Source organism: Aquarana catesbeiana, linkage group LG05, assembly GCF_042186555.1.
Source record: "Aquarana catesbeiana isolate 2022-GZ linkage group LG05, ASM4218655v1, whole genome shotgun sequence".
NCBI classification, from domain to species: domain Eukaryota; kingdom Metazoa; phylum Chordata; class Amphibia; order Anura; family Ranidae; genus Aquarana; species Aquarana catesbeiana.
Genome location: NC_133328.1, coordinates 550,299,811 through 550,325,921, shown reverse-complemented (window position 1 = coordinate 550,325,921; position 26,111 = coordinate 550,299,811). Strand labels below are relative to the sequence as shown.

The following is a 26,111-nucleotide window of genomic DNA, read 5'->3' as shown; positions in this document are numbered from 1 at the left end:
ATAGTCACTATTGTCTTCTGGCTTCTCCTCCCGGGCAATCAGGACAGGAAGCGGGTCTTAGGACCGGATTGGCCAGGAGGAGAAGCCGGGGAAGTCGCGACCTGGATGGGGTAAGTGAGGACCTGGCGGAGGGTTTATTTGCTGCCTCCTCCAAAAAATGGAGCACCACACAAACCCTACCTACCTAAACCCATACAGTCATGTTTTCATAACTTATCTCAGTATTTTTTTGTTTTCAGGTACAGGAAAACCTCGGAGACCCTATCCAATGCTGGACAGAGAGCCTCAGCAGCCATCTCCACAGTTGGCTCTGTCATTACAAAAAAATTGGAAGATGTAAAGTAAGTATGACATCAGGTCAGATAACTGAATGCTGTAATTACATTCATATTATTACAAGATGTAGAAATTTTGGACACATCTTGCAAGTGTAACCTTCCTCCACAGAGAGGAGCTGTCCAGTCTTTTATAGGTCTGCAGAGGCGCTTTGCGGTGGTTTTTAACCCTTTCTCGGCCGCTAGTGGGGGTAAAACCACCCCGCTAGCGGCCGAATACCACCACTAAAACGACAGTAAATTGCAGCTAAAAATAGCGGCACTTTACCGCCAATGCACCTCCTGCCCCAGTGTGAAAGGGGCCTAACATGTTTGTTATTTTTATAGAAAAAAAAAGAGACTTTACAATCACTTTAAGGGAATTCCTTGAAGACACCCAGGTCACCAGAACTATTGTCCCCATTGGAAGATTTCCCTGCTATTACATTTCTGGGGACAACCAAAAATGTGGGATTTACTTTTATTTTCACTTTCAATGATAATGGTAAACAGGACAAATAGAGAGGGTGAATCTTCCTAACTGGGGCACAGACAGCAATAAAAACCTAATAGGTTTTCTAATACCCCTCCATTCTATCCATAACTAACAAAAAAGTTTTGCCTTTAGTTATACTTTAACTGTAGCAGCAGAGCTGGGGATTGTTTAACTTCTAAGCCCTAAGATGAACTTCATTTTAAAGAAGACCCTACCAAAGGATCAAAGATTTATGACAGCAGCTACAAGGAAGGCCATCTAAGTGGAGCAGCTCTCTGATAAGGGCTGTGATGTCCACCTACTTCTAGTTCTCTGGTGACCTGGGGGTCCCCAAGGAATCCCCTTAATTTGCAGGGATTTCCTCTCACTTACTTTTTGGCTATGAGACAGGAAATGAAGAGAAATCTTCGCAATGGGACACAGATGGTGAAAATAAATCTGACAGGGGTTAAACCCCTCCCTTCCTCTATCCAAAAAGGGGAAAAAAAAGTTTTGCCTACAGTTCTACTTTAACTCAAAACCAAAAAAGTTACATGATGCAGCTTACCAGACCTTAGATGGGATGGTTGCATTTTGTCTTACAATGGCCACCACTTTGATCAGCAAATAACAGGAAGTGAACTCACTCCTTTCTGCTTGACAGCCGGCTTCCTACTGCGCATACGCAAGCCAGGCTGTGCCTTGTGAGTGGTCCCGCAGTCTCCTGGGACTTGTGATGTCCCAGAAGACTTCGGAGGAAGTGAAATTCTGGCTCAGATTGCTGCACCCCCCCCCCCCCAAAAAAAAAAGTGGTAAATGTGGCAATAGAGGTTGCAAACAAGTGGAACTTCCCCTTTTGGGTGGAGCTTCGCTTTAAGCTCCTGAACATTTTGGAGATAAGTCACATGAACTAAGTCACAACTGGTTAAACCAAATCTGGGTAAAACACACAGATCTAAACATAAAAATTAAAGAGGAACGTCACTCAACCCCCCCCCCCCCCCTTTCCCCGTTTCCCACCTTACCTTTTTAAGCTAGGTTCTCTTAAAAATCATACTCGCCTTCTCAGTGGATACAGTGTTGTCCTGCAGCAATCTGCTGTTCAAGTGTCAAAACCTCAGTCTAGCTCCACTGTTTTGGTCCTCTTCAACCAGATGCATCTTCTGGGTTCAGGCAGCCCAACCCCCCTGAAGCATTGATGCCTTGCTGGCTGCTTTGTGAATGGGCACATGTGCCCTCCTGAGATATGTGATGAGAGCCCACCTTGAAAAAAACTGAAATAGCCCCCCCCCCCCAAAAAAATACACTGGCTATCATTATTGCAGAGGGGGTGAAGTCATGAACCCTCAGTTAATTTGTGGAGTAAAGTTCTGCTTTAATAAGTAAAATGAACTGGCAGACTAAATGAAGCATCAATATTCTATGAATACAATTTTTCCAGAGTTTAATTAATTTATTTCAGGTACAATTTACTTTAGTGTCTTATTGCAGGTCATGCTTCTGTGTTTATTAGTGTTTTGTTGTATATATTTGTGCATGTATCCCTGACCAGATGGGTGAAATAAGGTTTTAATTGCAGTAAGATTTCCATACTACTACCAGAACCTGTAGTGTTTGAATGTACTTTATATTTGATAGAAAAAGAAATCTCTCCATAAACTAAGCTACTAACACACTGTGACAATTTCATTTAGATCAATGTTCTTTAGCTTTTGTGCAGCTTGTAATCTTTATTCTTTCAGTTCAATTTGGACATTTTCTTCAAAGAGAAATAACTTTGTGTTCAGTGTAGTCATCTTGTGTCAAAATCAAGCTGAGTGTTGAGAAATGTGAAGACCATGTAATAATACTGTCACGATCATTAACTGAAGAGCATTCATGAAGTGGGCAAGTTGCCTTATCATAGGTCCATAGGAGCCCAAGTGACATCCACTGGTGTTTGCAGTCAGTACAATGATTCAAGCATTGCTTATCCAATCAGGCATTGTAGGGCAGTACATGCAAACCATAATAAGCACAAGTGACTACCAATTTTGCACATTAGTAATATCACAAATGTTCACATTTTTTTAGAGATTCTTGGTGGGTTTACGGTTCTCATTTATCCAGAAGGGCAAATTAACTTTTCACTTGGAGGTGTCTCGGAGTTGCATAGACTAGATGGAAAGGCAGATGTCCCTTACTATTTTAAAACATCTGTTAACCAGTGAGTGTTCGGATGCTGGCCATACATCCAGGCAGTGGTTTAGCAGTTTCACCCATTTTCAACCAACTTTGGGCCAAAAAGCTGACTAAATCAAGGCATCATCCCACAAACATTTTCTGTTGGAGATGTAAAATGTGTAAAACTGGTGGTGGTAGGTTGTATTGATCTGTTTTTACTAGCAAAAGCTGGTTGAAATTTCTAGAAATGTGCTCAAGTTTATGTCCTTTAAAATTTCCAGACATTGATACACCGCTTTCTTGTAGGTTTATAATCTACGTAAGAGTGAGTGAGTTAAGGTGGTTGTAAAGGCAGAAGGTTTTTTATTTTAAGCCCGGGTTCACACTATACCAGGCTGCGGATCGCACAGGAATGCTGTGCGTCCCTGTTCCCCCGTTTCAGGGACAAATCAGGGCCGATTCTATGTCTGAATTCGGCCCTAAAACGGAGCCAAAGACGCACAGCGTTTTTGTGCAGTGCGCTCCGCAGCCGCCCCGGAGATATGTGAACCAACTCCATAGGGAGCCAGTCACATTCTCCTACTATGCGAATTAGATGCGGGGAAACGCACATCTAATTCGCATAGGTGTGAACCCGGGCTAAAGGAGAAGTCCAGCTTGAGCTCATTCGGCTGGGCTTCTCCTATGGGTCGCAGAAGTGCAATTCGTTTTGCACTCCTGTGACCCGTATTAGCAGAGAGCGGTCTGAAGTTCGTTCTCTGCTAACACCACCAGAATCAGTTCAGGCACCGTGTCATCCCAACTTCAGAAGGCTGGATCCGCCAGGTGCCTGGACTGATGGGCATCTCAGCCTCTCAGCGAGCCGCACCCTGCCCCTCCACAGCTTAGCGCTCCATTGAGCATGGAGGAGAGCTTGATTGTCCCCTAGTGTTAACCCCTTCCCTGCCAGTGTCATTTTTTTACTAGTTTTGCTTTTTTTACATTGGGGGGGGGGGGATTTTTACTATAGCAAAAAGTAAAAAAAAACGTGTTTTTATTTTTTCAAAATTGTCACTCTTTTTTTGTTTATAGCGCAAAAAATAAAAACCGCAGAGGTGATCAAATACCACCAAAAGAAAGCTCTATTTCAGGGGAAAAAAGGACATACATTTTGTTTGGGTACAACGTCGCACAACCAATATAATTGTCAGTTAAAGCGATGCAGTGTTGTATCGCAAAAAATGGCCTGGTCATTAAGGGGGTAAATCCTTCAAGGGCTGAAGTGGTTAACAGGGAGGGTACATGTGAGTGGAGACAAATTTATTATCTTACAAACCTGAAAGCTAACATGGGGCTTTCCTGTCTACCTGCAGATATATACAGATGTTTTTTTCGTGTTTTATTTAAATATTAGAGAGTCAAGTGAAAGGGGACTGAACTTCCTCTTTAAAGCGGGGTTCCACTCAAATTTTTAACTTAATCTTACCCCCTTCAGTTAATTGCATAGATGTTCAAATGCTGCACGAAAAAATTTTTTATCGCTGTGATTACCTTTATATTGTACTTTTTTGTGGCACTTCCTGTCTCTCCTCCCATGGGAGTAGGCGTGTTTATTGCTTTTCCCCGGCGCCGCACTGTCTCCTGGGAGATTAGTGTCAGGCTTCCCATAATTCAGTGCGGAAACAATGATCATGCGTGTGAACGAGCTGTGAATGAACAGCATTCACCGCATCCCGGAAATCAATGCTTGTGGGCTTCACATGCCCACAAGCAAGATGGAAACAGCCAGCATCACATTTTTTAAGTCATTCTTCAGTACGAAAACAGACAGAGGCAGAAATATTACACCCACACTGTGAGTATTATTTTGGGGTTAGCAAATGACCTTAAAAAAAAAAAAAAAAAAAAAAGATTGGTCGCCGGACTCCCGCTTTAAGAATGATTGATTTGCAGATCATTTGCTATTTTTAAAAACAGAAAGTAAGTAATAATTGTGCATCAGCATTCACAGTAACCCTGAAAAAAAGCATGTAATATATTGCAGCTTACCAGTCCATTGATGTGATGGCTACATTAGTTTTCTGTTTTCAGGCTTTATTTTCACCTGGTGTTCCTGTGAATAACATATTCTCTCCCTTCATGTCTACACACATTTCTACATTGTATCTATGGAGGGAGTCATGGTTTTCACACAGGCTGCACTTAAAAAGAGAAGTATGGGATTCTCTTCTTTTTTGTTAATCATACTTGCCTAGCTGGATGCAGCATCAGTCCCCCGCTGGCTCTAATACTGAGAACAGCACGATCAAATATCGCCGATCGCTCGGTTCTCACAGCTCCGTGAGCAGAGAGCTCGTGACTGTCAGTCGGCGGCTCTCTGCCACCCCCCCCCATGCTCACTGGAGCGCTGAGCTGTGGAGGGGGCGGGAGCATACCGGCTCAGGCTCTCAGTGGCTCGCTGAGAGGCTAAGCCGGGGGCGGTCCAGGCATGTGGGCGGATCCCGACCATATGGTCGCGATCCTTCCTGAGCCTGGACCGGCTCTGTGACATCAGCCGACAACAAACTGCACTGCTGTGATCCACAGGAGAAGTACAGCCAAACCAGATTTGGCTTTACTCCTCCTTTAAACATGTCTGCCTTTTGTTAATTTCCATGAAAAGGTGGAGAAATGGGACTAGTAGTTTACACAATAAAGATAAGGTTCTTTGTGCTTTCTTTTATAGCTTTAAGCTGGCCATAGATACATTGAAAATTTTAATCCATCTATAACCATTCCTGCTGGAGAGAAGTCAAATCGAACGATGGGCTTCTCTAGAACAGCAATGTTGGAAAGTTTTCATTTGATCAGTGCATGCAGCCAATTGACTGTAGAACTGATAATTGTATTCTGACAGTAAAGAAGTCCTTGCTGTCAGAATGCAATAGCACAGTGGGGAGGATTCATCTATTTATCTTGCGCTTGTGTGCTTAGGTAAAAGAAATTCACACGATTCCCCCATCAACATGGATAGTGCTGACAGGGGAATCCCTCCGGTGGGGGAAGCCGTCCCTGCTGGGAGAAGACAGTGAATATCGCTGGCAGCTATACCAGCAGCTAGCGATAATCATAAGAGAATCCAGTAGGCCGATTGTACTCAAGTTGATCCATCGATTCAACTTGGTACATTCAGCCTGCTCATTAACGGTTTGAATCCTGCTGAACCGGCCAAGATTTGAACCGTGTATGGCCGGCCTTGATCTTCAGTCAAAAGTGCTGACTATGCCTCCCTTTCTGCCCCCCTCCTCCATTCATAGAAGCTGTACTATAGCTTCCATCAGTGAAAAGCTCCCTATGAATAGAGGACGGGTGGATGAATGAAAGGTCCGCCTCCTCCATTTATAAAGCCCTTTTCATTGTTGTAAGCTGTAGTGCAGCTTCTCTAAATGGAGAAGGCGTGCAGAAAGGGTGGGCATTGACAGCACTTTTGTCAAGTGCTTATGATGGGTTCAGAGACCCCCTGAGCACTGGAAGAGTACCACTGCATGGGTATGGGAAGGGGCAGAGAACAGAAGTTTTCAACTAAGACAGCAACCATAGACACAAGAGATACTTCTCTGTACTTGCTGAAAATTCTCTTAGCCTGAAAACTGAAAAGAAATGCAGCCACTACGCCCAACACTGGTAAGCTGCAATATATTAAATGATTGTTTTTAGATTCTCTACAGAGTTAACTTGTTCCTTTAGCATGCAATATAAGTAATTGGAGGAGTGTATTGCATCATATTTTATGCTCAGATGGTTTTCTAGCTCTGATGTTTAAAAATCTTTGACTAACTCTATCTTTCTTTCCCTTACTGCTGCACCTTAGTATACGCTCTTTACAACATTCCATTAGTATGCCTGCTATGAGGTAAAGTATTAGGTTGTAAGCTTTGTTAGAAGTGTGCATGTCTTTATTATCTATTGCTATTTTATTCGTCCTCCATACTTTACAGGTGGAGTATAGATGCCTTGCGGACTATCTCCACCTTCCACTATATATATATATATAGATATATATATATATATAGATATATATATATATATATATATATCTATATATATAGATATATATATATATATATATCTATATAGATATATCTATATATATCTATATAGATATATAGATATATCTATATAGATATATAGATATATCTATATATATATATATCTCAAGCCTAATGTTCATACGCAGTGATAGAGAAGTGGAACCTTTTCAGTTATGATTATTATTAAGGACTAAGACAATAAAACCCACCACTCTCAAAATTAAATGGCACCCAAAACATCTCCTGAGGCTTGTGAGGAGCAGTTCTTTGTGTTGTAATTATGATGATAATAAATAGTATTGTGATTTCTTATTTTTTTTTGTTTAGGAATTCACCTACCTTCAAGTCTTTTGAAGAAAAGGTGGAAAGCCTGAAGGTACAGTGAAGTGACACTTTATTCCCTTTTGATTTGTATTCTCAAGACTTACACGGGGGAATTCAATACTGACTATATACCAATACTTTACTGACATTTTTATTTGCTAGAAAATCACTTACAACCCCCCCCCACGTTATATATTTTCTGAAAACTGAAAAACTGAGGCCTTGTAGCCAGTTATCAAATGCAAATTTTCAGGGAAAAATACACTTAAATGTGTTTTAGTGCATGCAAACACAATATAATACTCAATGTTTTGGTAAAATATAAAAGATTATGTTGCAACAAGTAAATAGATATCAAACATGTCAAGATTTAAAATGTTACTTGAAAAGCCTTTACAGGGTACCAGTTTAGAGTTTAGCTCTAGTGCTAAAATGATTGCTCTCACTGTGGCATTTGCAGCAACACCTTGTATGTGGTGCAATTCCCATTTACATATGCATGCAGGACCTGCACATTTGCGTGTGAGCAAGGGGGACGGGGGCCCATTACATTTTTTTTTTTTTTTAGCTATAATTTTTTTTATTTACATTTAGTTTTTAAACTGTTTCTTTCATTTTTTCTTTTTATTCAACTTTATTGCTATCATAAGGGATGAATGACATGCATACCCTGTAAAAGTGATCAGTCGGCAGTAGAGCTGCTTGGATCACTTTTACATCAAAAGCATCGCCGGCATGTAAAAATTACCCTGGTATAACCACTTCTACCCGAAGACGTACAGGTACATTCTAAGCGCTGTTGGTGTACAGTGTAGCAGTGTAGCAGGTGGCATATTTACTGCCGCTACTTCCTCCTATCTCCTCCTGGCGCTGGATATGAAGGACACTGTCAACTTCACAACTGACCGCTTCCTAGCAACTATTGACATGGACAGTGGGTGTTGATTGTCCATGAATAGTTGAATGTTGACTGTCAGTGGATAGGAAGTGTGAAAGTTGTGTAACCACAGCTCCTGTGCTTCTGATGCTTTCATGGAGCTCCCCATAGGAGTGCTTTATGAACCCAAATGTAAACACAGCACTTGTGCTGTGTTTATATTGGTGGGAGTGTGATGATGTCACAAGTGAGGTCACTGCACTCCCATTCACTACAGAGGGTCAAGCACAGCTGTCATAGCCCAGCCTTTCATACAGCAGCAAATCACTGCTGATTGGGGCCAACAATAAATGACTGATATCAGTGATCTACAACTATAATTCTGTATGGGGACTCTGGATCAGATCTCCACTGATCAAATCCAGTACCCCCAAGAGGAAAAGCAAAAATGTACAAATGAGTAAAAAGTAGTGTATGTGTGTGTATGTATATGTATGTATATATATATATATATATATATATATATATATATATATATAATAGAATTCCCTGCACCCAGGAAGCACAGGTGTTGCATACAGCCACCCATAGAAATGTAGGCAGATATACAACAGTACTCGAGTAAACATGCATATAGCATACAGGCATATTCCTAAACATGATACTAATATTTATGTGAGTACTGCCATAAATCCACAAACAGCCATTCATTTCTCGGGGCATAAACTTGTATGCTAGATGCAGGTTTACTTGAGTAGCAGCAGACAACTGCCTCCTGCTATTCATTTACGTACAGTAGGCAGCTGTATGCAGAACCTGTCATTTTTGTGCGTGAAAAAACTCCTACATTTTTATGCGATCTAAATCAACAGAAAACTTTTTTTTGTTCATAATTTTCACAATTTTTTCTCTAATTTAAAAAAAAGTATTCCAAAGGTTCCAAAGAAAGTACCGGTAATATCTGTCCCCCAAAAAACAATATGAACATTGGCTAGGTTGACTGCAAAACAAAGCAGCAATTGTAAGACAAACTATCACATGTCCAAATACTGAAAAAAGCCCTAGGACTCGAGGAGGTTTATATAGATTAAAGGTGCTGGGACTCAAGATTAATCAACAAAGGTCCAATAATGAATGAATAACACATTTATAAAGTTAAATTACTATGTTAATACATAGCAATAAGTTATACCTTTTAATAGAAAAATTACATTGAAATAAAAATACAAATATAATTCACCAATAGTTCTAATTTCTGCAATGTTTCATTCGTTTTCTATAAAAAAAATGATCATATTCACTATATAGAGACTGGTGAATGTATCTGTGGCTGTTTCCCTTGTGAAAGAAGCTTCTCTTAAATGATCTCCTTAGCGCTGACTGTACACATATATGCGGCCTCGGCATCATCCCGGTAACGTTTTTTAGAGTGGGCGGTCGGCTCTTCAGAGATAACAACCGAGAGGGGACATAGCCCTCCCCCCCACCACCTTCCGCCGCTCTTCCCGGGCCTCCCGTCCCACCGGGAGACCCAAGCCACGATCCAGCACTTCTGCCGGCTAGAGTGAGACTGGAAGGAAGCCGGAAACGGCTTCCTTCCAGTCTGCTACGTGTAAACACGGAAGCGGCATCACAACCTCACTTTCGTTTTACTCGGCTGCTAATGGCGGCAATTTAAGAAAAAAACGACAGTATTCAGAATTGCCGTTTTTGGCGATCTGAATACTTTGAAGTGCAAAGGAGGGATTTGGGGTCTTTTAGACCCCCCGATCCCTCCATAACGAGTACCTGTCACTACGTATTACTGGATGTTTACATTCCTTTTTTTTTAAAAAAGAGACAATGTAAAAACATAAATAAATAGGAAAAAAAAATTTAAAGCGCCCCCGTCCCTATGAGCTCGCGTAGCGAAAAAAACGCATGTATGTTGCGCCCGCATATGTAAACGGTGTTCAAATCACACATGTGAGGTATCGCCGCGATCTTCAGAGTGAGAGCAATAATTCTAGCACTAGACCTCCTCTGTAACTCTAACCTGGTAACCATTAATTTTTTTAAAGCGTCGCCTATGGAGATTTTTAGGTACCGTTGTTTGTCACCATTCCATGAGTGTGCGCAATTTTAAAGCATGACATGTTAGGTATCTGTTTACTTGGCGTAACATAATCTTTCACATTATACTAAAAAATTGTGCTAACTTTACTGTTTACTTTTTTTTAAATTCCTGAAAGTGTCTTTTTTTCCCCCAAAAATTGCATTTGAAAGACCGCTGAGCAAATACAGTGTGACAGAGAATATTGCAACAATCGCCATTTTATTCTCTAGATTCTCTGCTAAAATGTTTGGGGGTTCTAAGTAATTTTCTAGCAAAAAATACGGCTTTTACCTTGTAAGGAACAAATGTCAGAAATAGGCTTAGGCATGAAAGGGTTAAAAAGGCAGTGAGCCTTTTTTTTATACTGTACAAACTGGCTAGAATAGAAAAGCAAGGAAAAGGAGAATTCAGAGATCAGATAATAAAAACATATAAACTGTAAATCACTTAAACTACAAAATGATGGGTTGTTGGCAAAAAGATCAGCAAGAAAATGCTTTGACCTTTTATGAATAAACGTGTTGATTTTTTTTCAGACAAGGTTGTTTTTTTTTTTAATTCATTATGGTTATGTTTTCTAATTTATTTAGGTGCAAATAGTGTGTCCTCGTTAATTAAAAATGTCAGAATGAGAAATGAGCTGTTACCCAAACAGTTAATTACATACCCGCTGTCAATTCTTTAGAAAGCCAACATCTGATACATTAATTAATACCTTGAATAGATACTAATTACACTCTAAAAGGTGAACCTTTACCTTCCTATGCTTGTAAAGTGAAAGGGTTAATTACATAGGAAACCGCATAATCTGTGTGTATGTGCTGTCCCCACTCGTCTGATAAGAAAATATCCAGTACCTGGCATGCAGCCATGTCTCACCCTAAAGTCCAGTATGTCACCCCATTTACCCCCCTTCCTGCTTGATCTACAGATCTCCCATTATTCCTCTAATTCACTGCAGACCAGACCCGACACTGTATAATTGTCAGTTGACTTGTATTTTGCAAGACAGTCCTGATATGTTTATACAGTCACTGTTTTAAAGGGCAGGTTCATACCAGCCAACACACTATAACTTGTGCACGCTGGTCTGCATTGTGTATGAACAGTGCAATCTATTATTACAATACATTGCATAGTTTACATTGTTTACTTTTTTTTTAACTCTGTTCACTGTAGCATATTGCTCCACAGTGCAGTGTGCTGCATACAAATGTAGTAATTCTGTGTTTTGTTTGCAACATACTAGTATGGTGTGAATAGGGCCCATAGAAAATAACTGTGGCTTGTGTCGATCTATGCAGATCAGTGATGCTCAATAGACATAATGTGAATGAGCCCTAAAAGGTTGGTAACCTTTATATAGTACTGCATATTTTGTTATACAAACTGGATTTAAAAGGCAACATTCACTTTCTTGGAAAAAAAATAGCAAATACAAAAAAAAACCAAATACATATATAGTTGCCGCACGAGTGATATTGTAATTGAATGTTATTAAAAATTACCTTTTTGTTTTCAAGTGGCAGCGCTGTAATTTTCTGTAAAATCCAATCCAACATGGCTAACTGGAGGCGTTCTGTACACGGTTGGTGTACAGAACTCCTCCCAGATATGTCATTTCCTGTTCATGTGATTGGCTTGCTGACTTTCAAGATATCTGCACTAAGATACAAACCAGAATTTTGGCATTCCCTGCAACAAAAATTTAATTTTTTGCTGAGATACTCCCAAAGGTAAATCACGTCTAAAGGAATGCAGACCCTGCAGCTTTCCTCAATAGTGCCATGCAAGTGCAGCAGCTGATTGATAGTTATATATTCACTCCCCATTCCTTTTGCAAATGGACACAGACAAACAAACTGATATTTCTTCAGAATAACATAAGGTAGGAATCTGCAACAAAGCTTCCTAAAATCCCTGCAATGTACAGAGATCACCCATAAGGAGGATTTTTTTTCTAAACAAAAGTGGAGTTCATGTTTTTGTTCTTTGAATGTAAATGTGAACGTGTACGACTTCACATCTTCTGTATGCTTTGTTATTCTATGTATCTGTACTATTTACTGTATGTGTTCATGGACACTACACAATACTACTTCTGATCTATATGCTGGGTGTAATTCTCAGTATTTGCTTTTATACCAATGTACAGTATAGAAACTGCATAGTGACACTTCTGTTCTGTATGCTGAGTGTAATTCTCAATATCTGTTTGTATAGCTGTTGCATAGTACCACTTCTCCTGTTCTATATGTGAGTTTAATTATCAGGATCGTTTTTTATTTGTATACATAGTACCACTCCTCTTGTTACAGTATGTGTGCACTTGTTCTCTATACTGGGCATAATTCTCAGTATCTGTTACATAGGTGTGTGCAGCCTATTGCATTAGGGTATGCACCCCAAAGCTCAAACACACATTCCTTTCTCTGCAGCAATATATGCACTGGACAATGAATACATGGGGAGTGCTCTGTTTTGAGCAGCTTCCTGTTCATTCGTAACCGACGCATAGTGAACTGTGTTTACTATGCTTCAGTTTGTGAATGAACACAGTGAGTGTGTTCACTGTGTTAATTTAGAAAAGGAAGGGGCTGGTAAATGACATATTGACTAGCCCTTTCCCCACTCTCCATCCTGAAACATCCCCCGCAGCAGCCGAGGGGAGAAGAAAGAAAAGGAGGGAAGCCAGCAGCACTGCAAGGGGTGGGCGAGCCTGGACAGTAGGGGAAGTCGGCACTGCACAGAGTGATTAGGGTGTGCCCAGGCACACCTGGCACACCCCCCCCGCACACGCCTATGATCTGTTATTATGTGTGCATTGACACTGCATGATATTGCTTCTTTTGCAATTTGAAAAGTTATTCTTGGCATCTGCTCTGAACACCTTCCTATATCTACTGAAAATGTTCCTATTTTACTGTGCACATTTGCCTTCTTTTTAGACCCGAACTAAACTAAAAATTACAAAACTTACAAGCAGGCAACCTATTTATCACAGAAGAGATATACTGTACAATATCTTTTCTGCATTAACATAAACCTACTTGCCTGCTAGCAGTCTTGAGTGTCGTGTACACTGAGCTGTCCATGCACTCAGTGTACATCACTGGCAGCATGATCCCTGCGTGTCGGGGGGATGGCTCCTGTGGATGCACAGAGGTAGTGTCCTCCTTTGGTGGCCAATCAAGACCACCTAAAAAAACCTGCACTTCGCACACGAAAGCTGGGGAGAAAACTGCAGATGTCGGCAAAGGACCCACTTGCAGACACTGGACCCTTGGATAGGAGGTAAGTATTGTGATTATAAGCAGTGGTGGCGGAAATCAACAGGGTGGCGGGCCTGCACCTAGACACTGATCCGCTTGTTTTCCTCCTGGGCATTACTGACAACCTGGCCACTACTAAACATGTTAAGCTGTTCATGTTTTATGCAGCTTACTACGCCAGCAAGGTGGTCTTGCTCAAATGGAAACTCTCAGATCCCCCTACACTTTATAAATGCGGTACTACCACTGTATAAAATCACCTATATGGGCCGAAAACTCCCCCAGAAGTTTGACAAAATATGGGCGGCGTGGTTGGAAGCTAGGCATCTTACGATATGAATAAACTGTTGTACTCTCCCTATGTGGATTAGTGGACTGGTGGCAGTTGATTGTCTTTGCCTCTCCCCCCTAGGAGCTACAGATGTCTTGGAGTATCAGTTACTCTCAGATGGTTACAGGTCCTGCCCTCTTCCCTCTAACATTTCCTCCCCCTCTCTTTCCTTTTTCCCTGGTGCTCCTGATGATGCTCCATGTGACAGACTCACCCGGGACAGAGGCTTTTGGAGGGGACTGAATGCTGGCCTCTTGCCTACCGATTATGGGCCCTGGCATTTGGGGGAACGGTGCTCTTTGTGAGCTGTATGCCTGGGGACCCTTGAGGTGGTGTTACTTTAGATTCAGGTCCATGTCCCTCAAGACACACAGACTCTGAGAACCCTGTATATGCCATATTAGAAATAGTGACTGAGAAAATATATCTTGGATTTCTTAAAATGGGACAGTAATATTTATCCACAATATCTCCCAGGATATATGTAAAGACTATTCTTGGTTTGTTTGATTCTGAACTCAACATGTTAGTTGAGAGAGCTGATCACATTGGCCTCTGTACAATGTAGGAGACAGGCCGACTCCTGCTGGAGCTCCTGCTATTGTGTGAAGGTGTCCTGTGTTATACTTTTGATAAGGTATAATCTACTGTGTGAAGCTTGGTGACAACAAGTCTGACCTGTAGTGAAATCCTGATTAATCATAACAATGCTCAGGAGGGCATGGAGTCACATCGGCTGCTTTAAGTAATTAGATAATTAGCTCATGTTAATTCTGTTTCTGGTTACAGGTGTATTATTAGAGTAATATGAGCAGGAGGGGGGGGGGGAGGCTCCTCTTCTACTGTATATAAGACTTGTATTTTGGCTCTAATAAAGAGTCCATGTTCAGCAACTAAACAAGTATCGTCTTGTTTTGTGCTTGTGAGCAGTTGGAATATCTGATATCTATATTCAGACTGGGAGGAAGCGGTATATGACGAAAGCACTCAAGCGGAGTGTGGGGATGTTTCGTCACACTCCCCCAGCTGGTTCACTGTGGGGATGTTGCCCCCCCTCTCTTCTCCCCCCTCCTGCCCTCCTTGCCCCTCCTCCCTTCCCCCCTCCCCCCTTACCATCTAGAGGGATCCTGGAGTTTAATGACAGTCTCCCTGTACATGAGCTATACTTGCTTATATGATGTCTGCTGTCAGATCTAGGCTTAACTGATCGCTCCAATCACGGCAAACCTTGATAGTTACCTGGTTATGATGGTTTATTGCTTCTCCTGTTTTATGTGATTACACCAACCCGATTTGTGAATCCTGTTACAATGAGTTTCTGTATACAGTACTGTATGTGTATTATATTTACAAGTGTAATATACTATTGCTTCAATAAACATTCCTTTTGTTAGAGTATTATGATTATAACAAATAAATACAACACATTCCCTCCTGACATAAAGGACCATCAGACTTGAGCCCCTTTCACACGGGCGCCTCTACTAAGCAGAATCCGCTTGCTCAGAGGGGTATCTCTCCACTGATTCCTGCTGAGCAGGAGGATGACAGGCTTGTGTCTGCTCCGCTATGCAGAGCGGACACGGACACAGTCCCACTCTCCTCTATGGGGCAATCAGATGGAAACGGACAACCTGTCCATCTCCACCCGATGCCACCTGATCCACCGGACAGATGGGGAATAGGGCCACCATCCGTCTGTTTTTGGCGGATCGGATCTGATGGGATGGCGGCGGGTGTCAATGGACATGTGTCCACTGACATCCGCTGCTCCATAGAAGAGACTGGAGGCTCCGATCAGGTCTGCCTGAAAACTGACTGAGATCGGACAGCCCATATGAAAGGGACCTAAAGGTAAGAAAGGTAGAAGGGATACTTACAAAAAATATACATTTTATTATAAGACATGATACCAAAATAGAATTAGAAACCCTCCCAAGCTAAAAACGTTTAGGTTCTACTTATGGTATTTTGGTATTGTGTGTTATAATAAAATGTGTATTTTTGTAAGTTATACCTTATTTCTCCTTTACATCAAGCTGTTTCCCAATCTTACCATTCCCAGTTTTGGCACTACTTTATCATTTTATATGTTGTTCATCTAGGTTGCCTTCTTTATGGCAAAGGGCACGAGTAACACCCTGTTCAAGTTGTTCAGTGCTGTGTGTCTGAGCAGTCAATCACCAGGCCTAAATGCCATCACATGGTGCCTATGATGGGGATTGTGCATAGCTTCTGTTTATCTCTACTGTCAGAAAGTCAAAATTTGCTTAGAAATATTAGGACGATCTGGTGGCGGTCTAAAGAGCTGAGGATCGCTTAGGGGGTTTATTTACTAAAGGCAAATCCACTTTGCACTACAAGTGCACTTGGAAGTGCAGTCGCTTTAGATCTGAGGGGGACATGCATGGAAAAAAAATATCATTTTAGCTTGCATAAAAGTGCACTTTCAGTGCACTTGTAGTGCAAAGTGGATTTGCCTTTAGTAAATCAACCCCCCTGTTAGTTAGCCTAGTATTGGCCTAGTATTAGCAAGGTACAAGTTTTCTTCACATTGGGGTTGATTTATTAAAACTAGAAAGTGCAAAATCTGCTGCAGCTCTGCATAGAAACCAATCAGCTTCCAGGTTTTATTGCCGAAGCCTAATTGAACAAGCTGACGTTAGAAGCCAATTGGCTACCATGCACAGCTGCACTAGATTTTGCTGCAGTCTCCAATTTTAGTAAATCAACCCCATTTTGTCTTTTTACAGACCTGCAGGCTCATCATTGTAATAACTATTTCTTTTTTTTTTTTTTTTTTTGCAGTCAAAAGTTGGTGGCCCCAAACAATCCACTGGAGATTTTGAAGAAGTGTTGAACTCTGCAGCCAATGCCAGTGCCAGTGCCACAGAAGACTTGACAGAAAAGGACGAGGAGAATCATTGAGATCCCTACCAAAGCATACAAGCCAAAAATGAAAGACGCTGCGAGTGAATGAATGAAAAGCCCACCCAGAGCGCCCTCTTGTGTCCTTACCAGTCCTTACCAATCCTTTCTATGTTTCTTGTTCCCACTGCTTTGTGTCTCCCACCTAATCTTAGGTAGCAACTCCTTTAGCAAGAAAAGGGGGTAGATAGTATACATTTTGTGCTAGAAACCTTGCAAACAGATCTAGCCAAAAGATAATTGGTGGGCAGGGAAGAATAAGGGATTTTTATGCTTCATACTCCTCCATAACTGCCAATATGTTTTGTTACATTGGATTCTTTATTCACTGTTTAGACACTAAAGTTAATATAAAAAGTGTGCAGTAACCAATGGACAGTCTGTGTTTTTGCATTTTTTTTCATGTCCAGGAAAATGTTACTTCCACACACCCTTATGCCTTGCACTCTGAAATAAATTGTTCTATGAAAGTTGTTAGAAAGGGAGGTGAGCAGATTTTTGAATAAATACATGTTTTCCATGTTAACAGACTTCTTGTCTTGATTATTTTAGTGTGTAAAAATGTTGTTCTTGAGTGTATTTTAATATTTGTTAATGAATTTCTTTCAGAGTAGAACATTATCTAGCATGGCACTCTACTATACAAACAAGGGTGACTATACAGGTCTAAAAGTATATGTCAGATGATCAGGAAATTCAATTGTTTGAGGAAATTATATATATATATACATACATACACCCTGAGGGTAAAGGTGGTGGACTGGTCAAGCATGTCTCCAGACCTAAACCCTATTGAGTATCTGTGGGGCATCCTCAAACGGACGTTGGAGGAGCGTAGGTCTCTAACATCCACCAGCTCTGTGATGTCATCATGGAGGAGTGGAAGAGGACTCCAGTGGCAACCTGTGAAGCTCTGGTGAACTCCATGCCCAAGAGGGTTAAGGCAGTGCTGGAAAATAATGGTGGCCACACAAAATATTGAAACTTTGGGCCCAATTTGGACATTTTCACTTAGGGGTGTACTCACTTTTGTTGCCAGCAGTTTAGACATTAATGGCGGTGTGTTGTGTTATTTTGAGGGGGACAGCAAATTTACATTGTTATACAAGCTGTACACTCACTACTTTACATTGTAGCAAAGTGTAATTTCTTCAGTGTTGTCACATGAAAAAATATAATAAAATATTTACAAAAATGTGAGGGGTGTACTCACTATTGTGAGATACTGTGTATGTATGTATGTGTGTGTGTATATATATATATATATATATATATATATATATATATATATATATATATATATGTGTGTATATTATATATCTACATATATATGTTTGTTTCCTCAAACAATTGAATATATTGAACAGCTGTGCTACATTAAAGAAAGTAATAAGGGATGAATAAAAATAAAGGGGAGAGATAAGGATTTGCCCAGTTTTCATTAATGCTTTTTACACTTTAATCACTATATTGTAGATTTATACTGCGTACACACGACCGGACTTTCTGGCAGAAAAGGTCCGACGGAATCATTCCGTTGGACATTCCGACGGACCAAAAACGATGCAAGGGCAGCTACTGGCTATTGAACTTCCTTTTTCTAGTCCCGTCGTACATCATCGCACTCTAAACGAACGGACTTTGGTGTGATCGTGTGTAGGCAAGTCCGCTTCAGTGGAACTCCGTCGGAAAGACCGTCGAAGTCTATTCTGACGGAGAGTCTGGTCGTGTGTATGCGGTATTAGGCCATTCTACCTATTATCATCAGATCTGGCATTAAAACAGTTTAACCCCCAGTGTTCACTGTGCAGCAGGGCAGTTGATAGGCATGGGACACTGAAGACAATGGAGATCACTGTATTAACAAGGATCACTGCAGTGATCCTTGTGTGAACCGGCTACATTGAGAGCCAGTCACAATCTCCTGACATGCGAATTGGATGCGGAAATTCCACATCCAATTCGCAATAGTGTGAACCCAGCCTAATAGTTGTTCTCCCACCTGAGCTGTGGATCTCTGCAGCTCCTCCAGATTTACCATGGGCCTCTTGGTTGCTTCTCTGATTAATGCTCTCCTTGCCTGGCCTGTCAGTTTAGGTGGACGGCCATGTCTTGGTAGGTTTGCAGTTGTGCCATACTCTTTCCATTTTCGGATGATGGATTGAACAGTGCTCCATGAGATGTTCAAAGCTTGGGATATTTTTTTATAACCTAACCCTGCTTTAAACTTCTCCACAACGTTATCCCTGACCTGTCTGATGTGTTTCCTGGCCTTCATGATGCTGTTTGTTCACTAAGGTTCTCTAAAAAACCTCTGAGGGCTGTATTTATACTGAGATTAAAATACACACATGTGGACTTTACTAATTAGGTGACTTCTGAAGGCAATTGGTTCCACTAGATTTTAGTTAGGGATATTAGAGTAAAGGGGGCTGAATACAAATGCATGCCACACTTTTCAGATATTTATTGGTAAAAAAATTGGAAAACCATTTATCATTTTCCTTTCACTTCACAATTAAAGTATGTGCCACTTTGTGTTGGTCTATCACTAAAAATCTCAATAAAATAAATTTTCTGTTTTTTGGTTGAAACATGACAAAATGTGGAAAATTTCAAGGGGCGTGAATACTTTTTCAAGGCACAGTATGTATCCACCAAACTTCTCGTTCCAACAGCCTCCGATGATGATTCCCCCCTCTGGCCGCAGGGACCACTTGTTCTATTGCACAAAACCTAAAAGAAGTGGTGTCACCCCCATGCTGTAAATACCTAGAAGCATTTGAAATATGCTTGGCTTTGATATTACTAGAGTCCCAAACATGTCCAATGGGACACAGATGGTGAAAAAAAAAACTTCAAAGGGGTTTTAACCCTCCCCTACTCTATTAAAAAAAATAAATAAATAAAAAAGTTTTGCCTATGGTTCTACATTAACCCCTATGAGACTCGGGTCTGTAATCTATGTATCCACCAAACTTCTCTTTCCAACAGTCTCCTATGGAAATCCCCCCTCTGGCCGCAAGGACCACTCGTTCTATTCCACAAAACCTAATAGGTGTGGTGTCACCCCTAAACTCATCCCCATGCCTAGAAGCATTTGAAGTACGCTTGGCTTCGATATTACTAGAGTCACAAACCTGTTCTTCTATTTGGGTCCTTAACGGTCATGTTGTATAGCCGACATACCGCAAACAGCAAGAAGTACAATAAATCAAAACTGGTCCCGCAATTAATATATTGCTTGATATTAAAATTTTCACTGGTGACAAGGGACTCAAAGGTCTTAGCACAAAGACTGAGATGACAATATCTGCAAGTATTCACTCCACAAGAAAAAGAACCAGGATAGGTGAGCCAGTTGGAATGTAGCTTTTTAGAGGTGAAATAACTAGGGGAGAAAAGGAAGTCGTGGGTATTTGCCTGGCGGCTGGAATATCTACAGCCCCTATTTGGCACAGAATATAATTGATTGACTGAACAAAGTTTAGAAGATTTTTTTTTTTTTTATATTAATAATAACAGATGATTTTCTTTAGAAAAGGTTGTTACAAATGTAACCCCTTGGTCACCAGATCTCTTCCTTTTATTTTTACCAGTATAGCCCCATATACGATCTTCTCTTTTTCTGAATGCTAAATGTTTCCCACTCTGTACACACCACTCCAGGAAAGTTCTCTGTAGAAGTTTGATTTTTATGACTTCACATTCTCTATGGAATGCAGCTTTTGTGGAACAGTTCCTACGCACTCATATAAATTTGCCAACTGCCAAATTTGATGGGTGGGATGGGTGACAGCCAGCAGCAAACAAGGTGGTGTTACCAGAACAGGTTTTGTGGAAAGCCCTGAAGATCTCTCTCCCAGTATCCACAACACCTTCCAGGGTGTGACATCCAAAAAATCCATAACAGAACAGTGATGACCACTAGTAAAATGAAGATTGTAACCATTCTTTTTCAGATAATCCAATAAATAATCAAGTCGGTATCTTCCCCATCCCACACCATATCATCTATAAAATGGCCATACCAATGAATATATCTACCAAAGGGATTGTGGTGAGAAAACAAGAAAAGCTCCTCCCACCAGCCCATAGACAGATTGGCCATCAATGGAGAAAACTTTTCCTCTATCCATGCCCAAACACTGAATGTAGTAGACACTGTCAAATAAAAAAAATGATGTATTAAAGCTAATGTAGCAAGGGCCCCAACCCCTAGAGGCCTAATGGTGACCTCCAGAGTCACGGAGTGCTAAGATCCCTCTTTGTAGAGTGGGTTACCAGGCATGGTGGGTGTGATGAAAGAAGAAATGATGGGTTACCAGTCACTTCTTGAATGCGAACAAGAGATTTATTGTCTCTTAACAGAACTGTGGGAGAGAGGGTTAGGGCCAGGAAAGCGTTGAGTAGATGCAATGTTAATTGGCAGACTCTGAGACTTCTATAGGTAGACAGCTATATAGTGGAAGACCTCCAGCCGGATAACACTTTTGTATAGGTAAGACCGCTGTCTCCTATGGCAACTAATCTTGCAATGGTCAATAAAGGTAGTTGTACTTAACTCTTGTCCTTTACTTATCTCACAGTATCCCACTGTAAATCTTCACTCACTGAGCTCCCAGTCTCTCACTAGACTTCCAGATCCCAGTCCTCACTGGATCTTCCTAGCTCTTCCATAGCTATCCCGCTGTATGCTCCTCAAGCGTCACCCCCGCTATCCTGCTGGGTCCCTGGCTTGGCACTCGCTGATGCTTTCCCACTTCTTCACCGTCCCCGGTTGGTGAGAAGACTGCTCTGGTACTTGCGTTTAAGCTTACTCACTGTAGTCTCTGGTAGTAAGATGGATGGCTCTTCAGTGGCGACAGCTTCCCTTCTACCTCCGACCACAACTGGTTCCCTGTCCGGCTGAACTTTCTCAACTCGGTTGGACTATAACCCTGCAGTCCAAACCGTACTCTGCTTCTCCCGTTCCTGAATAGGCCTCAGGCAGCCTAGCAGCCAGGTATTCCCGGGATAGGCCTCAGGCTTCCAGCCCCCATCCCAGGGCGACATAACACACGTCCACTCAGACAGCCGTCCAGGTGGCACAGAACCTTGATCACCTGACTCCACCCAAATAGGCTCTCCCAGCAGGCCAAGGGACTAAAGAAATCCCTGCCAATTAGCTGAAACACCCCATCCTTTCATAATCTGACCTTGCTAAGCCCCTGTCATTCTAATGTCACCAGCCACAGTGCCACCTAGTGACAGAAGAGAAAAGGTGCAGCAATTCCAGAATTAGAGAGGAATCAATTGATCTTCCAACAATTAACCAGAAAAATTACCACACAGCAAACTAAATTTGTTAGCAACCCTGCCTAAACACCAGGGTGCCACACTAAATTCCAGGAATTCAGCTCCTTTATAAAAAAGTAAAGGCACACTATGAGTTAAAGCGGAGTTCCAACCAAAAGTAGAACCTCCGCTTATCTGCTGCCTCCCACCCCACCCCCATCTGGTGCCACATTTGGCACCTTTCAGGGGGGAGTGGGAGAATGGGTACCTGTTTTTGACAGGTACCCTCCCCCACTCCTGGGAGACTGTGCCGCCCCTCGTAAGTTCGGCCCCCCTCCTCCTTCCTCTGCTGCTGGGCAATTTAGAAACCGCAGCACGCTTCGTGCATGCACAGTAGGGAACTGGCCGTGAAGCCGAAAGGCTTCACTGCCGGTTTCCCTTACCATGAATGGCGGCAGCAGCACCAGAGAGACGATCAGAAAATTGGCTGGGGTGCCGACATCGCGGGAACCCTGGACAGGTAAGTGTCCTAATATTAAAGGTCAGCAGCTACAGTACTTGTAGCTGCTGACGTTTAATTTTTTTGGTTAGGGGGGCAGAACAACCTTTTAAGTCCAAGCAGGGCCGGTACAAGGCAGGGGCGGAAGGGGCGGATGCCCCTGGGCGGGACAAATTGCTAGAGGAAGGGGGGCGCAGGTGAAGTGGCTGGACTGTACACACAGAATACTGCACAGCCAGTCAGAGCTGCTATGATGTCTGTGCCATGCACTAGTGCACAGCGAGGACGAGCCCTTCACTTCCCTGTCAGGCGGAGCAATCTCCGCCCGACTGCCGTTGTTCTGACAAGAAAGTCCCCCCCCCCATGGGATAGTGTTGGGCAGGGCCAGATTAACATAGGGGCTGGTGGAGCTGCAGCTCCAGGCCCCTCCCTCAATATAGGCCCATGGCAGTGGCTTATGAATATCTGTGTGCCTTCCTGAAGGAAGAGGAGCCCTCTGTGCACACATGGAGGAGACAAGTGTTAGTCACTGCAGCCGAGTCCTGTCTCTGTCGATGCCTGACTCCTATCACAGGATCTGTTACACTCACACAGATCCTCAGTGTCTGGGAGCTGTCTGGGGAAGGGGCGCTGATGTCCTAACCAGCAGGAGCCCGGGAGGAAGGACATCTCCCATGCTGTTGAGATAAGGTTAGTACATTTGTTAGGGAGGTGTTTTTTTGTGCTAGGGGAAAGACTGCTGCTTCCCCCCATGTAATGTGCTCTCTTGTGCCCAGTGCCCACCATGTCATGTGCATTGCAGTGCCCCCATGTAATGTGCTGTGCCCACCATGTCATGTGCATTGCAGTGCCCCCATGTAATGTGCTGTGCCCACCATGTCATGTGCATTGCAGTGCCCCCATGTAATGTGCTGTGCCCACCATGTCATGTCATGTGCATTGCAGTGCCCCCATGTAGTGTGTTGTGCCCACCATGTCATGTCATGTGCATTGCAGTGCCCCCCCATGTAATGTGCTGTGCCCACCATGTCACGTCATGTGCATTGCAGTGCCCCCATGTAATGTGCTGTGCCCACTATGTCATGTCATGTGCATTGCAGTGCCCCCCATGTAATGTGCTGTGCCCACTATGTCATGTGCTGTGCATTGCAGTGCCCCCCATGTAATGTGCTGTGCCCACTATGTCATGTGGTGTGCATTGCAGTGCCCCCCCATGTAATGTGCTGTGCCAACTATGTCATGTGTTGTGCATTGCAGTGCCCCCCATGTAATGTGCTGTGCCCAGTATGTAATTTGCTGTGCATTGCAGTGCTCACTATGTAATGTACAGTGCCCACCATGTCATGTGCTGTACATTGCAGTGCCCACCATGTCATGTGCTGTACATTGCAGTGCCCACCATGTAATGTGCAGTGCCCACCATGTAATGTGCTGTGCCATGCAGTGATCCCACCAAGTAATATACAGTGCCCACCATGTAATGTGCTGTGCCATGCAGTGATCCCACCAAGTAATGTACAGTGCCCACCATGTAATGTGATGTGCCATGCAGTGCCCACCATGTCATGTGCAGTTCCCACCATGTCATGTGCTGTACCCACCCTGCCATGTGTTGTGCCCAGCATGTAGTGTGTTGTGCCCACTGTGCAATGTGCTGGGCTGTTCAGCAGTGCCCACCATGTCATGTGCAGTTCCTAACATGTAATGTGCCATGCAGTGCCCACCATGTAATGCGCTGTACCCACCATGTAATGTGCTGTGCAGTGCCCACCATGTAAATTACTGTGCAGTGCCCACCCTGTCGTGCTGTGCCCACCATGTCATGTGCTGCGCCATGCAGTGCTTACCATGTAATGTGCTGTACCCAGCATGTAATCTGCTGTACATTGTCCACCATGGCATGTGCCGTGCAGTACCCACAATGGAATGCGCTATGCAGGGCTCACCATGTCATGTGCGGTGTCCACCAATTAATGTGCTGTGCTCGCAATGTAATGTGCTGTGCTGTGTCATGCAGTGCCCACCATATCATGTGGTGTCATGCAGTGCCCACCATGCCATGTGCAGTACCCACCATATAATATGCTGTGCCCACCATATAATGTGCTGTGCAGTGCCCACTTGTAATGTGCAGTGCCCACCATGTAATGTGCTCAGCTGTGCCCGCCATGTCATGTGCTGTGCCCACCATATAAGGTCCTGTGCCCACCGTGTGCATGTGCTGTGTTGTGCCCACCATGCAATGTGCTGTGTTGTGCAGTACCAACCATGTCATGTGCTGTGCCCACCATATAATGTACTGTGCCTACCTTGTAATGTGCTGTATTGGGCAGTGCCAACAGTGTAATGTGCTTCGCCCGCCATGTAATGTGCTATGCTTCGCCCACCATTAAATGTGCTGTATCCATGTATCCACCATGTAATGTGTAGTGCCAACCATGTAATGTACTGTGCTATCCCCCCCCCCGTGTAATATACTATGCTGTGCCCCCCACAGACTCACCCCCTCACTCTCACCCCCTCTCTCTCTCTCTCTTTCACCCCTCTCTCTCTCATCCCCTCTCTTTCACCCTGTTCTCTCTCTCACCCCCTTCATCCCCCATTCTCTCTCTCTCGCCCCCTTCAACCCCCTTTTTCATACCACCCTCTCTCTCTTTCACCCTCTCTCTATTCCCCTTTTTCTCACCCCCTCTCTCTCGTCCCCATCTCTCTCATTCAATGCCTTTCTCTCTCTTTTCCCCTCCCTTTCATCCCCTCTTTTTCAGCCCCCTATCTCGCTATCACCCCGCCCCCCCCCCCTCCTCTCTCTCTCTCTCAAACACTCTCTCACACCCCTCTCTCTCTTTAATTTAATTCAACAAAACATTTTTGCGTTTTCATTTTATTTATTTTCATAAAAAGGCCCACCAAAATCCTTAGCACCAGGCCCATGTTGCTCTTAATCTGGCCCTGGTGTTGGGCTGTCCGCCCTGTACTGCGCAGGCGCAGCGCTGTTCTGATGAGAAAGATCCGCCCTGAACAGCTGTTCATCTTCGGAGTGTTTCGGCGTCTTCTGTGTGCGCCTGCGCGGTACAGGGCGGACACTATCAGATAGGGGACGTTTCTCGACAGGAGCGAGTGTGACAAGAGCGAGGAGGAGGAACCAAGCAATAGTAAGTAAGCCATCTGCAGATGAATTTGTTAACTCCTTTTTTGGGGGGCGGTTAATATATTACCAATGGTATTTTTTTAATATGCATGAAGGGTAGTTAATGTGTATTATCAATGCTGCATTAGTGACAAGTGGCAGTTATTTAACCCCTTTGGGCTGCATTAGTGGCACCAGTGTCAGTGTTAATTAACCCCTGCATGCTGCAGCAGTTAATTAACACTGATGCCACTAATGCAACACAAAGGGGTTAATTAACTGCCACTTGTAACTAAGGCTCCATTCACACTAGCGCGTTTTTTGATGCATTTTGCATTTTGCAGAAATGCATGGGAATTTTTTAACATGGGTTCCTAAGG

General features: G+C 42.9%; 1 protein-coding gene across 4 annotated transcripts in view; it reads left to right on the top strand.

Moving 5' to 3' along the window:
* The window catches only part of TPD52 (tumor protein D52), a 343,871-nt gene that overhangs the window by 132,803 nt on the left and 184,957 nt on the right, over nt 1-26,111 (top strand). For 3 of the 4 annotated variants that reach the window (XM_073631855.1, XM_073631854.1, XM_073631853.1), the window contains exons 4-6: nt 240-341; nt 7,329-7,377; nt 16,709-17,354. In XM_073631855.1, the coding sequence (XP_073487956.1) occupies nt 240-341; nt 7,329-7,377; nt 16,709-16,828 (271 nt within the window). In that variant the 3' untranslated portion in view covers nt 16,829-17,354. Of the gene's footprint in view, nt 1-239; nt 342-7,328; nt 7,378-16,708; nt 17,355-24,543; nt 24,559-26,111 lie in introns of those variants that run through there. The other variant, XM_073631856.1, reaches the window with a different exon arrangement.